The sequence below is a fragment of the Apostichopus japonicus genome, chromosome 19 (genome assembly GCF_037975245.1).
Source record: "Apostichopus japonicus isolate 1M-3 chromosome 19, ASM3797524v1, whole genome shotgun sequence".
NCBI lineage: Eukaryota > Metazoa > Echinodermata > Holothuroidea > Aspidochirotida > Stichopodidae > Apostichopus > Apostichopus japonicus.
The window spans coordinates 21167230-21185957 of NC_092579.1; the positions used below are offsets into that span (position 1 = coordinate 21167230).

Here is an 18728-nt window from a genome sequence, read left to right on the forward strand (position 1 = left end):
TTGGCTCGATTTTTATTTTTCTCTTTTGGGTTTGCCGGTATCGATGATGATCTAAGAATAAAAAAACTAAGATAAGAGATGAAAGAACCATCGGCTAAATACTCCAGAAGTTTTACACGGAGAGCTCCGAGGAGGAAAAGTTGGCTCGTTGCCCTCTGGTGGGAATAAATGTGATTTGTCAACAAGGGTCAGCCAAAGTGTAAAAATTTCCCGTAGGAAATATTTATCTAAAATCTAAGTTAGGTTATCAAGGATATGGTTTGTGTTCATCAGCACCGGATGAATAAAGAAAGATTTGTGTTTTTTAAGTTAAGAAAGTTATGCTGGAAAACAAGATAACTCCTGCAAAATAAATGAATAATTTATTCTCCTAGTTGCTTTTAAAAGATTTATCATAATTTCATACCTTCTTAACTTGATATTGTGATATAGAGTACTTGAATAATTGACAGTATCTGGTATAGTACAAAACGCTATGCAAAATGCTCAAAATATAACACAGTATGTAAATTGGTTTATGCAAGTTCAAAGATGTATAGCACTTTTTTTTGACACATGTTATGAACAAAAAGTTTGAACCTTCAAGACTGCTACGCAAAATGTGAACACTAAATAATTCCCCGATCATTGCTGAAGGTCAGAAGAGTTACTGTTGTAAATCTGAATGCAAAAGATTGAAATTAATTACTAGTTAAAATGTTGTAACGTGCGTGAAAAGTAGTGTACCTGACGACACAATATATTTCATTTTTAGTCCATCAAGATTACAATGGGAACGATCTAAGTTTAGGCATGAACGTGAAAGATTTTAAAACGAAATAATTAAGCATTACATTTAATTGATGCGACACAGGATGTTTGTATTAAAAGCACAACATCTGTTTTGGTAATTTAATTAGGAGATGAAAGAAGTGATCAACTAATTAAGGAGACAAAAGAAGTGATCAAAGTTTACTTTGTCAACTGTCGATCATCTTGATAATCCCCACATCGTTGTCAGAGATGAAAAATGTTTTATTTCATAAACCATAGTAATAATAATAATAAGTAATATTTATATAGCGCATAATCAGCAAAGCTGCTCAAAGCGCTTTACAAATGTACAACCTAAACAAATATTAACAAAAACCTAAATATTAAATATATATAGAACCAACAAGGCATACAATGTAAAAGCCTAAAGCAATAATATAAAAATCACCCGTACTAAACGATAATAAAAAAATACACATTAAAAAAAAACAACTAAAAAAAAAATAAATAAATAAATAAAAAAAAAACATGCAAAGTGACGTACAAGACTTTTGAAATATGACCCCTGCTTGATCTTGTATAAAGTGATTATAAACAAAAGAATTACATTTGCACTTCTGATGATGATAATAAAGATATTTATGACCAATACATGTTCAGAAAAAAAAGAAAAGAGATTATTTGCATAAGAAGCTTAATATCAGTTACAGAAATAAAACAGAGACTAATACAAATAATTATTTTATGATTTGATATTGTTTATTTTTCCTGCTGAGGAGTTGAGAAGAGCAGAGCTCAGAGAATTGTGGAAGGAGAATTCGGCGTCTTTCGTCATCTCTCTCTAGTATCCTCCAGAATCATCAAACAACCCCTAAAAGACCAGTCTGGTCAAGCTTCTTGATTTTAACATCATAGAGTAATTCTCCTTGCCAGCCCACCCTGCAGTGTTGATTGAAAGAAATTCTTGAACTGGAAGAGACAGATAACTAAAACAAAAATCCAGCTAGGAACCTCCCTTGTCAAAACAGTTCTTGCCAGCAGGAAATTGCGGTGCGAAGGTCTCACTTTCCCCATCCCTGGGAGGGCTCACTTCAGTTTCATATGGCATCGTTCGTATCATCGTCAGTACGGTAGAACGACACAGTGGGAATGAGTTAATATTACCTAACGTCCTTCTCTTACGAGGGAAAACTGAGGAGGGGTTATCGAGGAAAACACAATTCCGTTTCTATTTTCCGAAGTGTTTTTTTGTTGATCCGTCAGATTATTTAGACGAGCAATTTGTCAAATGAGATTTGGTGTTTGTGTATAATAAGCATGTCAACCACTTCAAGTGGAAATGATTACGAAGCCTTTTTTTTTATCTCCTGCAATGGTTCGGAGTGAGCCCCAGCGTCTCAGACCCATAAACGGTGACAGGTATCCACTTGGGGCGTATGAAATGTGATTGAGATGTGAGAAGAGAAGCTGGATGATGCTGTTAGTGAGATGAAGATGGCGGGGGGGGGGAGGGAGGCCCCGATTTAGGTCGCGGCACCCTAGGCAGGACATATTTTAGGAGCTAGAAAGAAGATCCTTAGAGAGGTGAATGTGGGGGAGGTCAAAGACTTTTGGGCTTCCCAGTCAGGGCTTAAAAGTCAGGAGTCGATCCTGTGAGGTGCCATCGGGGGTAACCCGCTGGCAACATTCCAAGATAGCTGCCAGTAAATTTTTCATGAGAACTTTGACAACAGGGGAATTCCATATCACTGGTAGTCGTGGGTTTGCTATAGCTGCAGTCATGTTGTGAGTTTAGTATGAGGTGTTTACTTGTTGTTGTTGTCTTGACATTCAGGTGCAGGATAGGATATTGTGCTGTTTTCCTTTTCGTGTCTTGTTGGAGGGGGGGTGGAAGGAGAGGGGGAGGGATGGTCTTGGGGGTGCAGGGGTAAGGATTATCTCTGTATTCTATAATTATTATTTTTGTTTAGATCCATTTTGAGTGATTATGCACGGATAAATCTTTTAAAGATATTCAGCTCTATATTTTCAGATCAAGGGACTTTGTACAATGTTATTAAGTAGTTAATCTCATTAAATTCTCTCTGGATATGAGCTTGTATAGATGATAGGAGTTTGGAGGATGGGAGGAGGTTGGAGGAGGTTAGAGGATGGGAGGAGTTTGGAGGATGGAAGGAGAGGATTGAAGTGGGGAAATATCTCTGTAGCGATGAAAGAAAATGATGTTCAAGTTTTGATTATATGTAAATTACAAGGAGAAAAGAAAAGCAATTAGGGCTGATAAAGCAAATGATTATCCTTAAATATTGCAAGTTAATGTCAGAATTGTAAGTTGGTTCACTGCCAGTTTCCTGCCTACTTCTCCCTTCACCTCATTCCTTGGATAGGCAAGTGAATGCAGCCCTGGTATTAAAAATTGTTTCCTGCTTGATGACCTCAATTTCACCTTGATGCATATATTGGCGACCCTCCAGTGGCGAATGTTTCGGCATCTGAAAGGGGCCTTCTTGAAGGAAGGTATCTCCCCTTCCCCCTCCCCCTGTCCCCCCTCTTATTACATATGAGAAAATTGATTATGATTAAGGGAGCTTAGTTCCAGAATTGTGTTATATTAGCGCATTTTTCAATGTAATTTATGTTCCATATGTGGTTGTTCTACTCATAAATATCGGCAATGTTATTTAAATTCCAAATTGCTGGCGACCTTGCAAAACATTTTGCGAGCCCCAGCTTGCATACCCCGGGCTCTACAGCACTCTTGGACAGTTGCCATGAAGTTGTGAGTGATATCTGTACATGTTGGAACCAAGTGGTTAGAATTAGTATTGGAATTTGAAGTATATTGAACCTGATAAAGTTGCAGGTTTGAATTTTACATGCCACATGCAGATCTGTGTATATGACTCATACAAATGTGGTTGCGATACTGTAAACTGTTTCCGTCCATATTGTTTGTTGAACACTAATGCAGCAAATCTAGCTTTAACAGAACTGTACTTTGTTGACAGTCAAACCTATGTGTGCATGTGAGTATTATATACTCAGCATAGCCTGCTAGATCCTACATATATCAACATGACAGAGACAAGATGATGAAATATTAACATACATACTATATAGTACTAGCTGCAAATCCTCCCCTCCCCCCCCCTCATGATTGCCTGTACAGAGATGAAATAAGGGAAGGTCTAGAAGGGGAGGGGTCGCTGAAGTTGTTGGAAATCTACTGTGTTAGAGTCGTGGCGGTGGGTGGGTGGGTGGGTGGGAGACACCATTTATGATAATTAGCAGTTTATGTGGGCCTAGAATGACAATAATCAATAGTTATAAAGTAAACATAAATTCCCTATACAGGGATTGATGGAAATTTGAGGTGACATCGATGCAGGAGTTTGTCTGATGGATGGAAAAATACTTCTAAGGAAGCTGACACCCTCTCAAATCTGTATCCCACCCACCATCTGTTAACTCTCCTTAACACCATCATCACTATATCCTCACAAAATTTAGTTTGGAGATGCGTTTAATATCCATATGCATAAATTTCCACAATATTTATAACATCAAACCGAATGGCCTAGATGTTTAATCCCTGCAGGGTTTACAACGTTAATGATAGACAATGCTGTGCATGCAGGACTGTGCTAGCTTAATTGCAAAGTTCTATATCGTAGATCTTGTTAATACAAACTCTGATGTAATTATGTCCAAGTTGTCTATTAACATGTTAAAACTTTCTGGGTTTTGCATTTTACAGCAGTCACAATTTGAAATCAATAGTTCAGATGGAAAAGACGGATTCTCTTGATATATAATAACTATGACATCACACGAGCCAATCATTACCATCTTTACCCATGAGATGAGCTCCACGTGCCTCTCTCAGACACTGCTGCTCTTAGTTTGTTTACTGACATCTTTCCTCTAGTCTACTAAAGATTGAATGAGGCAGCTTTAAGTGGCTGTCTTTATTCTTTGACCTATTCATGAAATCATGTCATCTGAAGTGTTTGTCCTGGGTAAATGTTAAATATGGAGGAACAATGTCTCAGGTTCACCTTGGACATTTTGAGGATTGCTAAAATGTTCAAATCTGGAGAGAATGGCCATTTTCTGAGAAGACGTTGAACTTTTCATAGATAAAGAGTTATTAAGAGAAAGTTGTAAGGGAATTAATATGTATATGATGAAAACTTAAAGAAAGGTGAACACAAGATTCGTTTACAATGTACAACGTATATGCCAGTTATTAGAGTTTCTATTGATGAGTTTTATTATATACCTTAATTACTGTACATGTGTCTTTATATGATATGTGTCTTAATATGTAATATGTGTCACAATATATTATTTACTTCATTTATTCAATTATTCAACCTAGCCCACAACCTTGTAACACTCATGACAAAAAGATATTAGTTGTAATTAATATGAAATTTAAAAAAGTATTCCATAATAATTTCTTTTGCTTTTCCTCTCTTCGCCAGTGCTCGTTCCTGGATAAATTCTCCCTGTACATCCTATCCAGATACGAAGACAACAGTGGTACTTCGTACAACGTAAGTCCAGCACCTTTATTTACTGATATTACAAGCGATTTAACAGAACTTCAATGAAGGCTTTCCCCTAAACCACCTCCTTCCTGTGTTCAGATTTATCCCTAGGTATAGCTGGTCGAGCCTCTCATTAAACTGTTGAGATTACACCTTTCCTGCCTCAGTACTCTCCGCTCGTCTGGTTGGATTGGCAAGATGTCTCTGCACAATATATTTCTCTTTTACATACTTAATCTTTTATAAGTGATGAACTTACCTGTCCCCTCACAACAATGGCAACTAGTGCCTAGACTGATAATTGCGATAAGTCATTTAGCTCTCTCCTCCCTTGGTCATGCAATAGTCATTTACAAGGACTACCCCCTTCATTGTGTTTCTCATGAAGAGCCATCATTCTATGCAACTCCTCTTCTACTTTCCAGTTGTTAAGTCCTTGCCCTGGTCTGCTTTTGACTTTGTTTCGTTTATTTCATTTATTTTATTTATGAGATTATTAGATTATTTTATGAGTTCTGATTGACCCTGGTCACAGTGTTACCCCTCAAGCATATTGAGATGACTTGAAATATATTTGCGCTGCATGAAAGTCAAATGTTATTTTTTTAAATATTTCTTGGGCAAGTTCAGATTAGCTTGGTTTAGAACAATGTGGTTTAATATAGCTCTATGTGGTCACATGCTTGCCTTGGATTTAGCACTTTGTACAACACACATTAACCCCATCCTGCCTATCCCTCCCCTCTCTTTCACCCCTTTTATACACAAGGAAGCTACGTGCATATGTATGCGGTCTTCAGTGCAGCAATCTTTTATTTGTTTTTCATAGCTAACTTAGATCCCATTAATCCTTTCTGTGCAATGTGGCAAAAAGCTATTATAATTTCCACAATGCTAACCTCTTTATACCGCACATGTGTAGATCAGCCATTTTCTTTAGTGCAGGTTAAGCCTTAGATGTATTACTTTGTGTAACATAATGCACATTAATTCCTCCCCTCCCCCTCCTCCCCATCACCACATTCAATCTGTTTCTATACAAAAACAAAGTCACATTGCAGGTTCAATGCTGCAAACATGTGTTTCTCCTACCAGTAATATTGCAGTAATCATACTGTGTACACAGTGCTGGACAGCTCGCTTTTTTTCCCCTCCACATTCACAATTTCTAAAATTGACATCATAAATCAAGTTGGAAATGTAACAAGGGAGAAATTTCTGCTGATAAATTAGGGCAGAAAATCATTCTTTGTTCAATTTTGATGGGGAATGTTTAAAAGCCGGCTGGCTTTCATTTTGTCATTTGTATGCAGTAGCGTGAGTTATTGAGATATTTCTAGCACTCTGGGAAAAGTCAAGCCTTCTGACATCCAACAGATATGTTTAGTTGGATATCCCTAGGAGACAATTTATCTTAATTGTTTTGTGTAACTATTGCAGAATTATCTTTAATCAACATGCAAAAGGAAATTTCAGCATGATGCAACAGTGAAATTTTTGTCACCAAAATCTACAGTAGTAGAAATATATTAGGAAAATGGCCAAATTGCTGGTTTTTGTTAGTTTTTGTATGACCTTTCATGACCCTGAGGTCAACATTGGCTTTCCATTATTGGTGGCCAACCATATATACCCATTTGTCATGACTAATCCAATAAACCATATATAGTCACATTTTCCAAGCAGGTTAGAAGCATTTAGAATACTATGAATTACTGTGAACTTTGACCACCCTAGAGGGGTTACAAATTGTGACATTTTCATAAATGCTACTTCTTCTCCTAGCTGCTGTATAATCTGGCTATAATTTTGAAGAGTGTGTGCTATGTTCAATTTTGTTGTGAGGGGAGGGGGGAGAGGGGGAGGGGGGTGCATTGGCCCCTCTACTCCCCCTGATGTAGATTATTCTGTACAATCTATGCAACTTCTGCCATATCATAGCATTCACTGAAGAGTGTTTTAGATTGCCTTATGATACTTTAAATCCATCAACCCAATGGAACTATCAGTCACGGTTATGCCAGTCTGTAGGACTTCTTCCGAACAGCTACACCGTATCCTTGCAGTACAAAAAAACATGGACCACAGAAATAGAAAAAAGAAAATAGAGAAATGTAGCCATGCATCTGAAGAGGAGGATAATATCTGAAAGGTGTGAAAGACTCTAAAAACAAACCCAGTCTTGCTAATTGGGTATTTTAGAGCTCAGATGTCATTTTTAGCTTGATAGCTTTGTTTATTTTCCTCTTCCCCGATGGCTCACTTTACGCTCACCGCCCCGTAATCTTTAAAAGCTCATCTTCCTGTGAGTATGAACTTTTGGGGAGGTGCTCGGAGGGTTGAAAAGCTTCGTTGTCACCGAACAGACTTATTTAGATCACGGCTTTGGAAGCCGTTAGGGAATGGCACGTATTGATTTATAGATATATATTTTTTTTGGGGGGGGGCGGCATTGGAAGAGTGCGTTCACTCTGGTCATAAAACGTCACCGAAAGCCTCTTAATTTTTACATCCAGAACGACAGACTCGCTATTGACCGACTTTCCTCTCACGAAAGTCCTCTGAAGAATTTACTGACTTCATTACCATCGTAGCCATTAACCGTATACAGTAGAATTTAGCAGAGTTTCATTTGCTGAAGTTACAAAGTAGACGTTTGTTCCTTTGCTAGTACTTTTTTCATTTTATATAAGGTCAGCAGAACAAATTTCTTTTACAGCTACAGTTGCTATAGCGGGTATGGTTATGAAATTATGAAATTTACGAGTATCAAAATATGAAAGGTGACACATGCATAAGAGAGAGTGACAGATAGACAATGGGAATGGATGATATCCAGAGGACCCTTGACACTTTCAGTGAGCCAAAAGACTTTGGTAAAAAAAAATTGTTGTCAAGTTGTGTTTCTGAATCTCATATCACATACTTGAAGTGATATGTGTGGATTGTACCATTACGTGTAGAGGAGTGTTGAAGATTTTGTCAACCTATGTCGCTTTAGATGTTGTGTGTGCTTGCCCTAAGTGGGAAGTTTGCAATCTCAGGGGTGCTTGCGGAACATTGGTGATCATAATGATAAACGTACATTCACGAATGTGACTTCAAAAATAATTGCGTGTTTGTGCGAGTGCATTCGAGATCTTTGGCATGAAAGCTTGCATGGGATGAAGTTTTTCTTCCACAAAAACCAATGAAAGTTAAGTTATAATAATATGGGAGCAGTTCAGTGCAATAGCACTTTAAATTGTTTAATACTAAAAAGGTGAGCAACTTGCCGAATAAAACAGTTTACATATATATGGTGTACCAAATTTAACAGTTAAATTCCTTGGCGGATGTACTTGTAGAAAGGAGACTTTTGTTAGACCTAATGGCATATTGTAACTGCAGTGTTGCAGTGTTATATCTGCAATGGTGAGAAATACCTATGAATCTAACCCCAACAGTTTGAGTTGCCGCTCAGGGACCAGCATAGAGGGAGTTTACCAAGCAGCATTACTTACACCACACGTACATCCCTCCTTACACACCCTCCTTAACCCCTCCTTACCCCATTCCTCAGACACCAGAACTGCTATACTTAAGGATCCAAATTCAAATTCAAAATTAAAGATCCAAATTTATCACCTGTTTCTCAGGTTCAATTGTCATTTTCATTCAAGCTGCACTAGGTGTTTCTAATCGCTCATCAAGTTATATTTAATTCTGCCGTTTTGATCCTCGTGATTCATTGTAAAAAAGCGATGCTAGTGGAATTAAGCTTAACTGGAGGAAATATCTTTCAAAAAGTCTCTGAGCAATTTTGTCACGTGGGACAATTAAATTATTCGATCTGTAAACATTAACTGCATGTCTTATCTCGATTTACTTCTGTCTGCAGTATTTAGTGGCACGTCGACTAATATTTCACGTATACGTCTAATATTTCATTCGACTCATAGTTCATGTATATGACATATATTTTCTGTTGCATACTGCATGTATGTATGTGTCTAATGAAGTTGAATTTTTTACCTGACATATCGATTGTATGCTTTCCCATCCAACAGTGCCTGGGTCTTTCAGAACAAGATTTAAAGGAGAGAGAAGTGGACCATGTAGATATTGCTTACAACGAAGTGCCTGAGAAACACTATAAAGTGGAAGAGGTAATATATAATGTAAGGACATAGCTCACTATACATATGTAGAGAGGATGGTTTAAATATGCCAAGGCCTTCATGACATGTCTGAGGATATGGAGTGAGGGCATTGACTCTTCTCCTAAACGTACGCACCAGGTTCCAGTATACCGTACCAACAAACCGGGAGGATTCTTGCGCTGGTGTTAACAAACCGGTAACATTCTTGAAAGGTGATCAGCTTCGTAGGCTTAAATCGTGGTGCGTATGTATAGGAGACGGATAAGTATTGTCATTTGTTAATACCAAAAACCAGCAAGTTTTTTGGGGGGAGTATTTGGGTGAACTTGCATTTAACCATTTTGTAGCCATTTACCCTCCAAATCCCTAAGGCACCGGTGGGAAGGGGAATGTGTGATGGGGTACAGTGTAGGCTAGGGGTGTGAGCTAACATACTGCTATGCTGCCATTTACCAACATGTGAATGAGTGAATGATCAAGTAATAAGCCGTTTATAGAATTGTTCGAGCCATTATCCAGCATCAGATGTGTGACAAGAGCTGGTCGATGTGATGAGTCATCAGTGATATGCTGATCACTAATTGTCAATTAATTCATGCTGATTGATCTCATTGTAATTATGCATATCAAGACTTATTTTAAATCTGTGTCATTTGGTGGGTGTCAAATCTTCTTTTAAATGGGTTTCTTTAATGGTGTCAAGAATTATTTGAAATGGGTGTCCTTGATGGGTGTCAAGACTTATTTTAAATTGCTGTCTTTGGATGGCTGTCATGATTTGTTTTATATGAGTGTCTTTGGTTGGTGTCAAGGATTAATTTAAATTGTGGTCTTTGGTGGGTGTCAAGAATTATTTTAAATGAGTGTCTTTGGTGGGTGTCAAGACTTAATTTAAAATGGTGTCACATTATTGCCCTCTGTCAGCATTGTCATAGATTCGACACCTATATTCCTGTCTAATGTTTAGAGTAGTAATTGCCGATAACGTCAAATAGAAAGTTGACCCGGTGTGTTTAATGAAGATTAGTGTTGCCCTGAAAATTAGACTTTGAAGACTTACTAAATACTTTAATAGTCACATATTCACAAACTATCACTACAAGGTGTATTAGAGCAATTTTAGTTACAAGACAGGTAAACAGTCTAATTTACACAGGCTGCTTCTTTAAACTTTTAAGGAAAGTGTTAACTGACGATAAGAACCGTCAGGAAACTAGTTTTGGAAACTTTGACAGTTTTAGGATGTTAACATTTGTGGTTTAACACAGATGACCACCATAATTGAATCCCATTGTAAAGCTGGGTGGGAAACAATGCCCTGTTTGAACTGTATGTAATATGTAAGGAAAATTAATTCTGAGTAATGTACAGTCTTGCCAGTACACTAGTTATGAAAATAGTGTCTAGGTGACAAAAGCCCCCCAAACAAAGACTTTAATACCAATTCCTAGGAATAATATAGAGAGCTTAAATTTTTGGGTAGCAGGTTTGAAGACTTTTTTCAACCTTTGTGGCTATAAAGTACTATGGTTTCTAGATGTGTTTTATGAAACCTGCTACAGTATGCATCCTTGTACATTAGTTAACATACAGTAATTTGTTCGTCTTGCATCACATAATGCGATGCCATACCATATAAGTGATTCCCCGAACTCATGCTTTCCAGTCCCACTTTCGTCTACAAGAGGTTGGATGACGTCTCAGATTGATCAATTTACTGGTAGTTTAGGTGGAATAAGTACTTCCCGAGTGTTCGTTAGGACACTTAAAGCCAAAACATTTCGTCAAGTATCTCTTCACAATTGTTTTGATATTTGGTTTTTGATTCATATATTTTTTTGATAGAATGATTGATAAGTTAGCTGTTTAGTTTTTCTGTTTGAAGAAAGTTGCTGATTCTAGAATTGATTGTATTTCAAAAGGCAAGGTTTTTGCAGTGGTGGGTTAAAAACCGTCATCCTTAGGGTCGAAAACATATCTCGTTACAATCTGTAAATTTTAAAGGTTATTGTATAATTCTATGAATGTTTACAGGCAATGGAAGAGTGATTGGCATTTGAACAAAGTAATGGAAATACTTTTTTGTAGAACATATAAGGAAGGGTTAAACCATTTGCAAACGATTGGTTTTGACGTTGTCGTATTGTGACAAATAGCCGAGGAACAATCTGCACTAAATTAATTTTCTAATCACCAAGAACTATGATCCTTGAGATGAAACCAATTTAATTAAACTTTGATTAACAGTCCTCAGTCATACCAGCAGTATAAACCATCATCTCGGGCAATCAATCTAGCTGTTTCAGATTACTTTTTAATACCAACAAACTTTCTTGAGTATTCTTCTAGGACCTTAAGTAGACCTGAAGTAGATTTTGACAACCGATGCATGAAAATCTTTACAGACATCTTTGTTGACGATAATTTATTTGTCATAGTAATTACCAGCGTTTGATGCAGCTCATTTTAGTTTGGCAGCTGTATTTCCAAATCTACAAAAAGCAGTCGAATTCAAAATTGGATTGAAATGGAGTAAAACAATAAAGACCAAACTAGAAATTGATTTCACAGAGAGACCGATTCCATTTGGTTCTCAACAGAAACTTTCTTCCCACATGTGTTGCAACCAACTTGTACAAAAAAATCAAGATTTTCAACTTTCTTAACTTCCATTATTTGAAATGAAAACTAATGACTGCTTGAAAGTGGTAGTGAGGTGTAATTTTATGGGATTTTAGACTGAGCAACAAAGTACAAATTGTGTATATACCAGTACTGTTGGTATATTAGTGGCTACGTAGAGCTTATACTGAAAACAACACTATTTGCTGCTATTGGACTTGCTTTCAAATGCGAGTCATGTTTATGTGTAGACTTTTCATTGAAGGCCTTGAACAGATCTTTTATGAATCGCAAGTCCAGTTTCTGTTCTCATCGACTAAGGCTTTGTAGAGGTACTTCTTATCTAAAGCGATTTAGAGGTATAAACGGTGTTGCTGATGTACTCAATCATTAGCTAAGCTTAGTTTTTTCCTAATTCTCTCCTGTTTGTTTGCAATGTACCCGTAGTTGGTATAGTTATACTCAAGCTATAAACTACATTACTTGCTGTTCATTTTGGCTTTGACGTCATGTCGCATTGGCTGTATGCTGTAAGCTATATTATAAGACTATTATATTATAAGGCTATTAAAACTATTAGACTATTAAGATATTATATATTCTATAAGACTATTATAAGGTATTATAAGTGGATTATTCATATGAACTTCCTTGCTTTCAAATTTCACAGATGAATTGTCATTTTGAACCACCCCCCACTCCCTCCAAACACAAAAATAAGTTTTCTTACCTTGAAATGCTTTTCCTAACATCTATAAGCCTGTATGATGGCAGTTTGCCAAGAACGGTTTCTTAATATATGATAAAGATGGCCTTTAATTTATGCAAGATATAACAGATGTGGAGATCTTTCGGAAATACATGTGATGAAACATGATAAAAACCAGAAGATTTTATCAGTTTCTAGCAGGATGAAAAAACAGCTGCCATTAAATTTGCTTAAGTTGAAGAAATATCAGTAGTTTGTTTCAATATTGTTTGTTTATTATGTTTTTGTTTATTCAAAGGCAATGCAATAGGTTTACCAACTAAAAACGGGGACTATTTCAGATAAGGTTAAGAGTGGTGTGAGATATATCACTATAAACAGAGAAATAGCTGCCTCTGGGTGAAAATTTACCGGCAAATTATTACGTTAAACCAATGATTTCATGACCATCTTCTGTGAAAGCATTAAATATAAAGGGTGTACGTTGTCTGCAGGGCTTGGGATTGGGGCACAGTAGAGTGGGCGAGGATTTCCACACTGATGCAGTGATAAAATTATGTTTCAAATTTATTTTTATTATAATTTTTGTTTATTTTTCTTAATTGCAGGATCTAAGAAAGTTCAAATCCAAGAAAACAGACAGAGGTCCATTAGAGGAAGGTTGGAGGGTAGGTATTAATTAAATTAATTAATTAATTAATTACAATTAATTAAATATTTGTACAGTTTAAACAGTATTTCTTAGTTAACTTAAAAGGTTAAACCCTGGGTTTAAGAGTGAACATCTTCTTGTAACATCTGTGAAATAACTAGGCAGAAAATGTTTCCCTGTTTTTTTTCAGAATTTTTTTCATTTTTATGTAAGTGTCTATTTTGCTACTTTTCAATAATAAGGGCGCTTCAAAAGTGACTTATAAGTGAGCCATCTTTTCATCTTCGCCGCTTCACTTTACCTTGAACGTCATAATAGACTTTACTCAGCTCTCAAACAATTGCCATGGTTACAAACACAACTTGTTGAAGTTGGCTCGTTGTAAGGAAACACGGTCGTCAGAGGAGTCTAAAACAATTTCGATACAGCCGAACAATTTGTCCAACGGACAAACGGAATAGATCATCAAAACTTTTGCCCCTGAGGTAACGTTATTTAAGCAGGCACAAACAGCTGAGAAAAATGCTTATTCTATTCAGGAGATATCTTGTAGATTGTGTTTACCCAATTAGGCTCTGAAGACTTGATCAAGTATAGTTTTAGTTACAGTGTAGACTTGCAGGGTTTCAAATCTGATAAATTTCTATGTGATATCTTAAATGCATCTTCCAGCTTTGTATTTCCAAGTGAAATCTCTGTAACCTCCATAAGACAGGAGTAGAGTTTATATTTAATATAACATCAATGGTAAAACACCTTTGACGTTTAATGTCATCATAAAATTCCCTTGTTTCACGTTATCGCCGAGGGTAAGATTAAAGTTGCAGAAAGTTCCCTGTGGGTGAGCGGATGCATCAGTTCCATTTCATTACCCACCAGAAATAGCAATGTAAACTAGATAGGTACGTACAGGCAGACAGACAGACTATTTTTAATGGCACCTGAAGGTTTTCAATAATCTTCTTCTTCTTCTTTATTGAGATATTAAACTCTTCTTAACCTCTCTGAAATAGGATTAGAAGTTTAACTGAGTTTTAATGAATCTTTTCGATGTTAGATTTGGTGAAAAACCTCAGGGACATTGTCATGGTTATGTGAATAAAGAATCAGTAGTTTCCTTTTCTGCTGCAGTGTGCTAGAAAGAGATGAAAGGTTTCTTCCCTCAAGCCTCTTGACTTGTGTTCAGCTAATATGAATATGCATTTACCCTTAAAAACCCAATTGTGTTAGTTTCCCACGCTTCCCATGCCAGATACTACTAAATATCACTAATAATGATATAGATTATCTATCCTACAAACTGCAGCGGAGATTTTTAAGTTTTAATAGTCTTAACAAAGATATCAGTAAAAACCTAGAGACTCAGTAAGAAAACATTGGCACTTTTCTATATGTCAAAGAAGTATGCTAACACTAGGTGTGATTGTATGTAACAATGTAATTGTGTGTAAAAGAAGTATTCTAACACTACATGTAATTGTATGTTCAAGAAGTAGGTGTTATTGTATGTAAAAGAAGTATTCTATCAATAGTAAATTTAATTGTATGTAATTTTAAGAAGACCAGGTGTAAGTGTATAAAAGAAGTAGTCTATGTAATAGTATGTAACCAAAAGTAATTTTAATAAGACTAGGTGTAATTGTTTGTTATTGTATTTACAGAATGTAATTGTAAGAAGTATTCTAACAGTAGGTGTTATAGTATGTTAAAGATCGAGCAAGGTGTTATAGTATGTAACAGAATGTAATTGTAACAGTAGGTGTTATTGTATGTTAAAGATCCAGGTGTTATGGTATGTAAAAGAATGCAATTGTATGTAAAAAAGTATTCCATGGTATTGTATTTACAGAATGTAATTGTAAGAAGTATTCTAACAGTAGGTGTTATAGTATGTTAAAGATTGAGCAAGGTGTTATAGTATGTAACAGAATGTAATTGTAACAGTAGGTGTTATTGTATGTTAAAGATCCAGGTGTTATGGTATGTAAAAGAATGCAATTGTATGTAAAAAAGTATTCCATGGTATTGTATTTACAGAATGTTATTGTAAGAAGTATTCTAACAGTAGGTGTTATGGTATGTTAAAGAATGTATTCGTATGTAAACAAAAGACTGTTATTATATGTAGAGAATGTAGTTGTAAGAAGTATGGTAACAGTAGGTCTAACAATATATTAAAGATCTAGGTGTTATGGTATGTATGTAATTGAATGTAAAAGAAGTATACCATGTTATTGTAAGCTAAAGAATGTTTTTGTATGTTATTGCAGTAATTGTATGGAATGTAAAATGAAGTATTGTGTAATTGTATGTGAAAGCAGTATCCTGTGTTATGGTATGTAAAAGTACATTCTAACACCAGGTGTTATTGAATGTATTTGTAAGAAGTATTCTAACAGTTGGTGTTATTGTGTGGAACCCCATAGGTAAGAACGCATCTCAGTTCATTCACCCTTGCAGTTTATTCCTATGAGAAAACTTTGCGATATTGCCGATAATTTAACCTGTAAACGAAGTTTTGCATGATCTTAAACTGTAGTATAATAGTTTACAGACAGGTCTACTGATTGGAAGCAAAGCTCTTAATCATATACTCATCCTTCTTGTTTTATCATTATCATTCAGGAAAATACCAAGCCGGTGATGTGTTCGTACAAAGCAATCAAAATGAAGTTTGAAGTCTGGGGATTTCAATCCAAGGTTGAGAACTTTGCACATCGAGTAAGTCCAAAAATACTTTATCACAGATTGAACTCATTCCTCATGGTCGTTGCCCCTTTTGCTATTTTTTCCGTTTGTTTGCCTTCATGAGAGATTAGGAGCTGAGGGCACAATTCACAAATTTGATTTAATATGAAATTACAGAGATAGATACATGAGACCAAGGATGCCGTTTCCCTATGTGTATTAACATTAATAAGCCGCAGTATAAATTTAAATATCTAATCCCTTTGTCCCAATTTAATCGCGTCACTTTTTTATTTAAATTTGAGAAAACATGTTCTGTTGTTACAAATGCACTTGGTTCAGTGTTGGACCTTCATTGAAACCTTGTTGTGTGACTATTTCTGTACACCCCCCCCCCAAGTGCTCTGACATACCATAAAGATAACATCAAGTGAATATTATTGAAACTGTTATATAATCAACAATTTGAACACAGCAATTCATCTTGAGCTGTCTCCATTTTGGATTCCTCCCCAAACACTAGCTACGATGAACGTTAATTCCTATTAAACAGCACTTACTGTAGTTCTCTTAAATGGCTTTCTCACAAATCAATTATTTTCCATTTAATGCAGGAAACCTAATCCCTTTAATTTGAATCTAAATTATTTTCCCTCTTCACTGGATCCAAGCGATTTAGGTCCTCAAATTTCCTGTTTGCATGATTATCATCTGTACACACTCTTAATTAATTCCTTCAAATTTTTTTGAGATTTAAATTTCAACCAAAGTTGAAGAGAAAAATAAGCTGTTTTGGTATTATTTTGTGTTTTAACATTTTGACGGGTGGGTAAGGGAAGCCAGAGGCTATTAAATGACTAAATGCCGGTAGATTTTGCTAGTCAGTCAAAGAATCGGCATGATTTTTTTACTGTACCGTTAATAGGATTGCTATATTTTAGCAAGAAAACTTCATCGTTGAACTTGCTGGTATGTTCATCCATTCATCTACAACATTATTAATATACCAAGACGAGCTCGTGCGTACACTCGTGTTTGTACAGCCGTGCGTACATCACTGATAGCGAGTTGAGCTGGTCGATACGTGGGTACAAACTTGTCCATATTGGTCCAGTTCAGTCTCAGATGATGTGAATCATTTTCTGCTCTTTGCTCCACAGGCAATAAGGGATATCTTAGTCCTTGGACATAGGCAAGCATTTGCCTGGATAGACGAATGGCATGGTAAGTTTATCATGACAACTAGAGCAATAGTACTTTGTACTCTTAATGCCATAACAACGCTCCACCACAGGTAACAAGTTCAAAGTTCAAACCTTAGTCGGTATCCCGCTTGTGATATTCTGTGAGCCAGAACGGACGTACAGTATTTCCCGTTTTAGGTTCAGAGGGTTGTTGTTAACTTTCTAACATCAAATCATCAAACTATTGAACAACAAAACGTGAAAAAAATGGTTCTGTTTTTATTTTATATGGTCAATTTGGGATAACAACTAACACTAGCATGTAAAATATGCGGAACAGTTTAATTACCATATAGATAAGGATTGAAAGTAGTCACAGCTGCATCTGTGCTAAACCGAAGCTTATGGATTGACAAGGAAAACAAGTGGCAACAAGAGTACCAACAGTATATCAACATTGCAAGTACATATGTGACTGTGTGTGAACTAATCTCATAAGTGTTTGATGTCATGTGTAAAAAAGAGATTACGCACTTCATCTTAGAGTGTTCGGCAAACATTGAAAAATGGGGACGGCAGTCAAAGGATTACAAGAAGTTGGTAATTGAGGAGTGAAGTTTAGATCCTAGTCTTGACACTTTCCTCTCAAGTGTCTGTCCAAGGTTTCTTGAATAAAGTTACATACATAGTAGCCTTGATATTTTTTAAATGCTCGATGCTTTTTCATCAAGATGACTTAAGGTCCCTGGATTAAACTTTCAAGCATGTCTGGGAGTTTTTGTTGCATTATCTGTTGGGTTTGGTGTCTCTGTTTGTGGCAATTTTTCAAACCAACTACTGTAAAACAGGCAGAGTCTTGTAAAAGAAATGCATCGTGGGAATTTATCATATCCAAGATTATCGGGACACAAAGAGGTAAATTTGATAAACCAGAAGATTTACTCGCAGTTATTTCTGTAAATTGAAGGGGTGTGAATAAATTTCAAGTTCGTGTTTTTCTTTGAAAATCTAGCGTTTTACTTCCAAAAGTCTCCTTTAATAATGATACTAATAATGTAGATTTATATAGCGCCATTCCAGGAAACAAGTAACTGCCCGTGGCGCTTTTCTCACATGTACTAGGAAGAACAAACGATTGGATAATGAATTTGTAACAAAGAAGAGTAATGTTACTCTAATGCCACAGGGCACAACTGTAATCTTTACTGAAAGTGAAAAGAAAAACGTTGATTTGAAGAAACTTAATTATTGATTTGTTAAATAGCTGTAAATAATTAAATCCAGAAAATCCTAGTTGACTTGGGCCACATAAAGCTTTGCAAATACAGATTTCAATGATATAATTTTAGTTAGTCATTTGTCATTTATAATAAAAAAAAACAGTAAGAGTTAGTAAGATTATTATGGGCATAAATGAATTTGATT

General features: G+C 36.0%; 2 protein-coding genes across 3 annotated transcripts in view; one reads left to right on the forward strand and one right to left on the reverse strand.

The window, feature by feature from the left end:
* The window catches only part of LOC139959600 (cytoplasmic phosphatidylinositol transfer protein 1-like), a 40134-nt gene that overhangs the window by 14989 nt on the left and 6417 nt on the right, over positions 1 to 18728 (forward strand). For both annotated transcript variants that reach the window (XM_071957329.1, XM_071957327.1), the window contains 5 exons: positions 5241 to 5312; positions 9356 to 9454; positions 13388 to 13447; positions 16057 to 16152; positions 17280 to 17343. In XM_071957329.1, the coding sequence (XP_071813430.1) occupies positions 16075 to 16152; positions 17280 to 17343 (142 nt within the window). In that variant the 5' untranslated portion in view covers positions 5241 to 5312; positions 9356 to 9454; positions 13388 to 13447; positions 16057 to 16074. Of the gene's footprint in view, positions 1 to 5240; positions 5313 to 9355; positions 9455 to 13387; positions 13448 to 16056; positions 16153 to 17279; positions 17344 to 18728 lie in introns of those variants that run through there.
* Positions 1 to 18728, reverse strand: part of LOC139959589 (large ribosomal subunit protein uL3-like) — a 108203-nt gene that overhangs the window by 10398 nt on the left and 79077 nt on the right. The gene's annotated exons all lie outside the window — the stretch shown is intronic.